An 8386-nucleotide genomic window follows, 5' to 3' on the forward strand; every position below is an offset into this window, starting at 1 on the left:
TGGCCATTCAAACGGTCCACTTCTGTCTATTCATCGATTTGGGAAAACTTCATTAAGGTAATTTCTTACATCGAGGAGAAAATGTGGAGGGGCTCTTCGAATTTTGGAAAAAACATGACCTCGAAGAAGTTGTAATTAACTTTCAACTACTAACACTTGGAGCAAAAATATTTGACAGAGTTATAGGCAAATGTTAGGCAAATACTCCTATATTAGCTAATATCGATATTTTATACAGGACATTTTTTATAATACGATCATTTTTAGAAAGTTTAAACTTGATTTTCTAAAATTTTTCAAATGGAAACCCTGTATTTTATTATTCTATTTTATTCACATCGGTCCACTTCAACTTTTATTAAGCATGTTCTATATCTAAAATTGTTAGTTTTTAAGATATACAAACATATCTGAAAAAACTTAATTTTTATTATTTTATAGAATACCTCAAATAAATATTAACTAATAAAATTAACTCAAAATGGAATGATAAATTATGAACTGACAAGTTGACACAATGTGAGAGTTTTTTCCAAAGCTAGTTCGCTATTTTCCAGAAATGTTACTATATCTTAAAAACTAACAACTTTAGGTCTGATATGTGAATAAAATAGAACAATAAAATACAGGGTGTTCCATTTGAAAAATTTTGGAAAATCAAGTTTGAACCTTCTTAAAATGATCGTATTATAAAAATGCCCTGTATAAAATATCGATATTAGCTAATATAGGAGTCTTTGCCTAACATTTGCCTATAACTCTGTCTAATTATTTTGTTCCAAGTGTTAGTAGTTGAAAGTTAATACAACTTCTTTGAGGTCATGTTTTTTCCAAAATTCGAAGAATTTTCAACATAACTTGGCAACCCCGCACTAAAATGATAAACTGTTTATATTGCCATATATAGAATTTTCTTGGAAATCCATGTTTAAAAATATATAGGGTGTTCCATTTAAAAAATGTAATATTTGGCGTGTTCCGTTTTTACTCGTCGCCCTGTGTGTTTCAAATTAATTTCGTCCTTTATGTTTTTGATTCTTAGTCCAGAAAATATAGTTTCCACAGTCAAAAAAATGTGGGGAAGATTGTTTACAGGGTGGTTAATTGTATAATTTTTACGTAAATTCACGTTTTTCGCTTATAATTTTTTTCCGTTCATTTCCACGAGAAAACAAGTACTTTTTTTTTCATCTTCAAAAGATCTATAAAACTAGCCCTCGAGCGTCAAAAAATATTGATTAGATCAAAAGTTATAAACAGAAGAAGTTTATTTATGACTTTTGAATTAAACATTTATAAACTGCGTTATTATTACCATATCGTTTTGGCATCGCATCCTCTCTTATCCCTAATTTTTTTCATGGTAGATTTCATAAAAATACATTGAAATCTATCATTTTTTTTATTTCAAATTTGCCACTAAGGCTATAAAATAAAAAAAATCCAGGTTGCAAATTTGAAATTAAAAAAAAAATGACAGATTTCAACGTATTATTATGAAATCTACCTTGAAAAAAATCAGTGCGATTGTGGAAGATGCTCGGGATCGTCCAGACTAATAATTAGTTAATTTGTTTATAAGGCCATAACTTGTAAACTATTCAACTTACCGAGGTGATAAGGTATGAGAGGATGCGATGCCAAAACGTTCTGGTAATAATAACGCAGTTTATAAATGTTTAAAAGTCATAAATAAATTTCTTCTGTTTATAACTTTTGATCTAATCAATATTTTTTGACGCACGAGGGCTAGTTTTGTAGGTCTTTTGAAGATGAAAAAAAAAGTACTTTGCTGTTTTCTCGTGGAAATAAACGGAAAAAAGTTATAAGCGAAAAACGTGAATTTACGTAAAAATTATACAATTAACCAACCTGTAAACAATCTTCCCCCCATTTTGATGACTGTGGAAACTAATATGTTATTGTACATACATACTATTTAGCATCTATAGTGATAAATTCAGCTTGCCGAAACAAAAAGTCGCGAATTGATGATTTCCCAACTTATTTATCTGGACTATCTGTACAACTGTTATATAAACTTTTTTCTGTATTTGAATAACAGATTCTTGTAAAGCCGGCTCGAAAAAAGGGGGTGGGTGGGTGATGGGTGGACAAAATTTACTGAAGAGACAGAAAAGCTTAGTTAAATCCGCTTTGACCGCAGAACACGGAACATTGGGACACCACACCACGTATATGCCAACCTAGAGCAACACTTACACGACCTGCCGTGCCTCCGCCCCATATCTCACCCATCAGAAGTGCGTGTCCGCCCGCAGTGTAACCGGGAGGCGACGTATGTCCCTATTACATATTTATGCGACTCTTGGCGGCGTTCCACCGTCGTCCTTTCAAGGACCTCGTCCTTACGCAAGCGTCTGCCGCCACAGGACGACCCATGCGCCGCCGACCGCCGAACTTGTTGTCAGTTGGCGGAGACCAGTACATCCACGAGCCGCAGAGAATCACCGACAGCGCGACATCCGCAATCCGAACTTGTAAACATTTGTAGTTTTTTATGTTGACGCCTTTGTTTTCATGTTTCGATGTTAGCTGAGCCCGTGGAGTAGCGGAAAAAATGTGCGAAAAACGAACTGAAGAACTGGACTGATTGTGGGAACAGCTGTAAGAGACCCAGGGGCGAACATGGTTATGGTATCAGAACACGGCTACATCGGTGGTAAGTCAACTGCAGTTACACTTAATATTTGCTACACTTTCGAGTACTCGAAAGTCCTGCGAATTTTTTTGGGATGGGGTGGTAGTGTAAATGTAAGTAAACAATTGATTTTCCGTGTTCGCTGCGTATTTTGTGCAGTTAGTTGTGACCCAGATTCGAGAAACGCCGAAACGAAATAGGTTAATGATGGGAAGGAAACGTTATGACTGCAGTGATCGAGGGGGAAAAGTGAAACGGGTTTCAGGACGCGGGGGCGTCTATTTACCTCGTGGGAAACGGTTTCCCAGTCTGGAGAGTTGTATTCATTTGAGAGGATTCAATCACGCTCTATTGTTCGGTCGAGTTTTTTCCCTTCAATCCTTTCATTACTAGATTTCAGGAATTCGGGACTTCCTTCTTGTAATAATCTCTATTTTATATAAAAATCCGATTCATTGTTTGTTAAGTCATTGATATCTTTAAACTTCTCAAAATTGTGCTGAATACTCGAAACAATTTTATTTTCAGGATCTATACAGGATGATTCACAAACGGTGACCAAAAATGAGTTAGTTTTTAAGTTTAAGTACTCGAAAATCAGGCTATATTCGAAAAACATGAGAGAATAGTAATTTAAATAATAGTAGAAAATAAAAATAAAATAGTAAAGCTGTGGCGTACTATTTTATTTAGATATGCCACCGATACCCTGCATCTCCACCACTGGAGCATCTTGATTTTAGGAAAATGCCTTAGATTTTGGACAATGTTTACATAAATGCATGTGCCCCATTTCAAATTATTTTTTTTTACGAGTTTTTAAATTATTTAAAAATAATTAAAAACATTTTCTCAAGTTTAACTAACACCCTGTATGTTTTTAAAGAAAAACTTTATACGAAAGACCCCTTAAAATTCACCAAAGAAGACGAGGTTTCATTTTTGGTCACTGTTTGTGAATCACCCTGTATTTATAGAAAGTATGAGGTATACAGGCTGTTAAAAATTCGGTTCTCACTACAAGGATCTCGGAAACGGTAAGAGAAGCTTAAATGGGGGCAAAGTTGCGTAATCAGGGAACCAACATAATGCCCCTAAAAAATCAAGGCTAACATGATTAGTTTTCGAAATATTTGAAAAAACCTGAAATTTTGGAAATCCGTTTTTGTTTCATTTCAGCCTTGTTTGAGGTGATATTGAAAAAAGAAGAACACTTCTCATGCCACTTTTTGCCCCCTGTCGAAAGGTATTTCTAAGATCATATTTAAAAAAATGAAGTTGATGATGGTCGTGGAGAGACGAAACGTTATATATAAAAATAGATTATGCCATTCGATAACAGAAAATTTGTAACCAAAAGAAAGTATGAGTACTTGAGAATTAGAACAGAAAATAGCAAAAGCAGGAAAAAAGTTGTTGAAGAGAAGATTGTGGAGCCAGAACCTCCGCACACCGTTTGAGGGCATCAACTAATCCACATAATACATGGCAAAAAGTTATTTATTAAGTTAAAATATTAAGTTAAATATTCAAATTTTTTCACGCGATCCTCCTTAAAATTTGGGTTAAAATTACTGAATAATTTAACTTTAATTCGCTCTTGAAACCAGCTATAATGTTTTCAACTAGAATTCGTCACAGTAGCCAGATTTAATGAATATGAATAAGACTGAAAGATTGATGTCTTATTTTAATAATTTTCTCGACACATGACTTGGCAAATCTGCGATTTGTTGGCCCCCATGCATAAATGTTTATTTACATCGCGAATTATACTCACAGTTCAAATATACATATATTCATCCTGTATATGTGTTGTTCCCTATAACAAATACTGTTTTATCTAGAACTTTATACAAATGTATACACAACCTATTAAAGCGGTTAATTAGAAATCTGGGTCTAGGTCACTTTGATCTATAAAGGGTCCAAAAATATCGGACCCTTCGCATGCTAGCTACGTTCTTCCAGCTCTTGGTAGAAAATTGAATAAATAATGCACAGAAACCAATTTTTCGTAAATTTCTTGGACTTTTACAAAAAAAATGACATGTACGAAATCAGACTTGACTTAAAAATGAAGTCAATAAATAAATTCACCATCAATTTATTGAATTCATGTTTGTAGAATTTTCCAATCTAAATATGAAGCGACGACCGTCAGCGCGAGGCCTCGAATAATGTATTCCCAGTCTGTTCTATTAGAATTCAATTTGAGGTAACGACTTTTATATCATTTTTATGAAAAGATAAGTAAGTTCATGGTTTGCAATAATGGATTTTCCTTGTATTGCTGCAGTACGGCATTTGGGCTAATAACGTTTGTTGTGTCGTTCATTTCTTAGTAGTCCATCCGGGATGTTCCTTCATTGTTACATTCTTCTTCTTCCTCTAATATTTCTCTCCGATGTCCGGGACCTAAAACTTATGAATTTCGTTTTCGTAGAAAACTTTCTTTCTACTTCATGTGTTGTTCTCAGATTCGTTATTTTCATTAACGTTATTAATTTTTTTTTAAATAGTTTTTACATCAATCTACGTGAAATAATGAGGTTTCAGGTCTGGATGGTATGATGGCAGTCTCAGAATAGCATCGTCAGTTTTCTGAAAAACTTGATCGACTTCGTATATTTTAAATGTTGGCTCATGCATTTGTATAATATTATACAGGGTTGGGCAAATGTGTTGGAACATCTTTGTACCAGGTGAACCACAAGTTTGATTAAAAAATACCCTTAACAAAAGTTTTTATAGTATTTTTATTCTTTTCAATGATGTATTATAATTTCCAACATCTACTTTATTTCTAGAGATATGGCGTTGTCGGCAGTTTTTTTAAATGGACCGCCCTGTTTATTTTTTATATTTTTAGAAAGGCAGATTTTGACCGATTAAAATGATATGTGGTTTGGTGGGTCTGCGATTTATTGTTTTTTCGTATCGTATGGGAGATCTCTGAGCAAATGACCCTGATAAAGACCGCCACTGCTTGGTATACACTTACTTTATTCTTCCGCATTTTTTACACACGTTAATAGCCGTCGCGGGCCAGATTCTGGCCTCGGCATAAGCTCCATCAACGGAGGGGAAAAGACAGTTTAAATAAATAGGATACGGCCCCTGGTGGCTGATATTGTACCTACGCTACGTCCCGGGGAATCAAACGAACTCGATTCCTTCAGCGTCTGCAAAGGGTTCCTTTCTTGTCCGCCATTTCCCTTTATGTTTGTTTATACAAAATATTTAGACCCCAGGGTTACACCCTTGATCCTTTTTCAGCCTGCCAACAGAAGCTGCTCCCTAATTGAGTTTTGACCTGCTGTGAGACTATCAAAGAGAACGCTTATTACTTTGCTGAAATTTAATGTAGTTGTTTGAGGAGGTCGCGTAATAACCGTTTTGTGATATTCGCATAGGTCGGAATTGGAAATGAAAAACGTTAATACGTTTAAGAGTTTTACGGATTGGGCCCTTTGACGCGATAAAAATCCGTTTGATAAAAAATTACCACGGTTAAGGAAAATGCGGGAAAACATTTATTGGAGAGAGGTGGACGGGCAGGGTCAAGAATCTTGATTCCAAAGCACATTTGTTTTATATTTGAAGCTGCGTAACAAATAATAATTAATAAAAATCTATTGAATTCAGATCAGGACTTATAAGAGACCAGGAATGCAACACAAATGAACATACGGTAGTAGTTATCAGTTTAGTTTGTAATGTGGTCAGTTGGTAACTACAGAACTTTCATAATTGATTACGCCCTGTATAATATTACAAATAAAATAGTACGTCATATGCGCCATTGTATTGTCTTCACTTTTTGCTTCTTTACACTTTTTTGTATTCCAAACCGATTAACAACAAAATTGATTTATTTGATCAAGTGCATTTTTACGATACTACAATACCTACTTAAAATAATGACGAAATAATTAATTAACAATGGAATTACTTTACTATGATTTATTATAACAAATGTTGGAAATGGCCAGTCAGTATATGCATAAGCCATTATTAAAACTTAATCTTAAAAAAAAATAAGCTTAATTTGACAATATACAAAATTAAATAAGATGACGGCTTCTTTTTATTATTGTTTTGCATGGCAGATATGTTTAATTGTAAGTAATTTATACTCGGCGGCCGAAATTATAAAGAGTGACTAATACATAATATAAAAACACTATTACCATAATGCGTATAAAATATAAAATGATTTCTATACGGTTCAATATTATTTATCTTTGTGCCGCTCGCCATGCACATCGGTAGAATCTATAATCGTGTATAGACTGAGTTACACTGAACGTCGATCTATATTTTATCTCTGTCTTTTGCACTTGGTAGGGAATANCGATAAAAATATTAAGTACATTTCCAGTATAATTATACAGCTGACAACAATGATACAATTAGACTGTGAATAGACCAGGCTTCATCGAGAAATGTAAATAAATAAGTCCCCTTTATTTAAATGTCCTTGGTTCTGCTTAGGTTTGTTACATTTGTTGAATTGAATTCCGGGATATTAAGTGCCCGGAGTCTCTAAATGGCGCCGCAGGCGAAAAATTTTAAAATTTTCAAGGTCACGCGCTTTCCTGGCAATTCTGAATTTCAAGGAACAATGCATTTATAAAAAAAAACAGATTTTCACAAGAATGATTTTTGAAATTGATACCTTTTTGAAATATCTATTCACGAATTACCTACTGACGGTATAAATAAATTGGAATAAACTAAATATATTTTATTAAATTATTGAATACTGTTTATAAACAAAAAAATCGTTTGTGAAATTTGCCAACGATTCAACGAATTTTAATTTTCCTCGCCGTGTTATGATTTTTTCTTTATCGTTTTTTATATACAGGGTGTATCTTAAGTGATGACTTTAATTTCAAGGGGTGATTCCTTGTCATATTTTAAGCAAAAAAGTGCATATGAACATCGGTCCGCAAGTGCTTCGTTACCGAGATACAGGGTGTCAAAGTTGGGAAAATAAATCGCATTTTCTTAAATATCTTTCGACTGATTCGAAATAATTTAATGAAATTTCATACACGGGGGTTTTTTGGAATGACAAATTCAAAGCTGTGGTCAATTTAGGTGTATTTTTTTGAGGGCGCCACCGGCAACGATTTCGGCCTCTTTAATCCATCGCAACTTTTTTCTGCTACCCTGTATGCCATTTTGGACTAGAATAATCGATTCTCCTACCTTATCTGCTTAAAAAAGATTTTAAAGAAATGTTTTTTTGTTGAATACAAAAATTCCTGTGATAACAAAATTCCGATGATATTTGGCATTAAAAGTGACAAGATACTGTCAGTTGACTATCTTTTAGTGTGCAGTTAACTATGAATAACGTTGAACAAGCTCAAATACATTTCATTTATGGGCTAGCAGATGGAAATGCTGCACAAGCCCGTCGAATTTACCAGGAACGATTTCCCAATAGACCACTTCCATCAGAAAGAACTTTCATAAGGCTCCATGCTAGACTGTGCGAAACTGGATCTTTAAATGCTCACGCTGAACGTATTGGTAGACCGAGAACAATAATGACACCACAACTAGAAGAAGCAATCCTACAAGAAGTGGAAGCTAATCCGTCAAGTAGTACGCGAAGATTATCTGAACAGTTTAACATAAGTCATCAAAGTGTTTGGAGGGTTTTGCACACAAATTTACTTTATCCGTACCACATTCAACGCGTGCAAC

At 34.2% G+C, this 8386-nt stretch overlaps 1 protein-coding gene across 2 annotated transcripts in view; it reads left to right on the forward strand.

Moving 5' to 3' along the window:
- The first annotated feature begins 2450 nt into the window (after positions 1-2450).
- Positions 2451-8386, forward strand: part of LOC108917282 (synaptotagmin-16) — a 64298-nt gene continuing 58362 nt past the window's right edge. For both annotated transcript variants that reach the window (XM_018723790.1, XM_018723791.1), the window contains exon 1: positions 2451-2683. In XM_018723790.1, the coding sequence (XP_018579306.1) occupies positions 2650-2683 (34 nt within the window). In that variant the 5' untranslated portion in view covers positions 2451-2649. The remainder of the gene's footprint in view (positions 2684-8386) is intronic.

Source organism: Anoplophora glabripennis, unplaced genomic scaffold, assembly GCF_000390285.2.
Source record: "Anoplophora glabripennis isolate ALB-LARVAE unplaced genomic scaffold, Agla_2.0 scaffold22, whole genome shotgun sequence".
Taxonomy (NCBI): Eukaryota; Metazoa; Arthropoda; class Insecta; order Coleoptera; family Cerambycidae; genus Anoplophora; species Anoplophora glabripennis.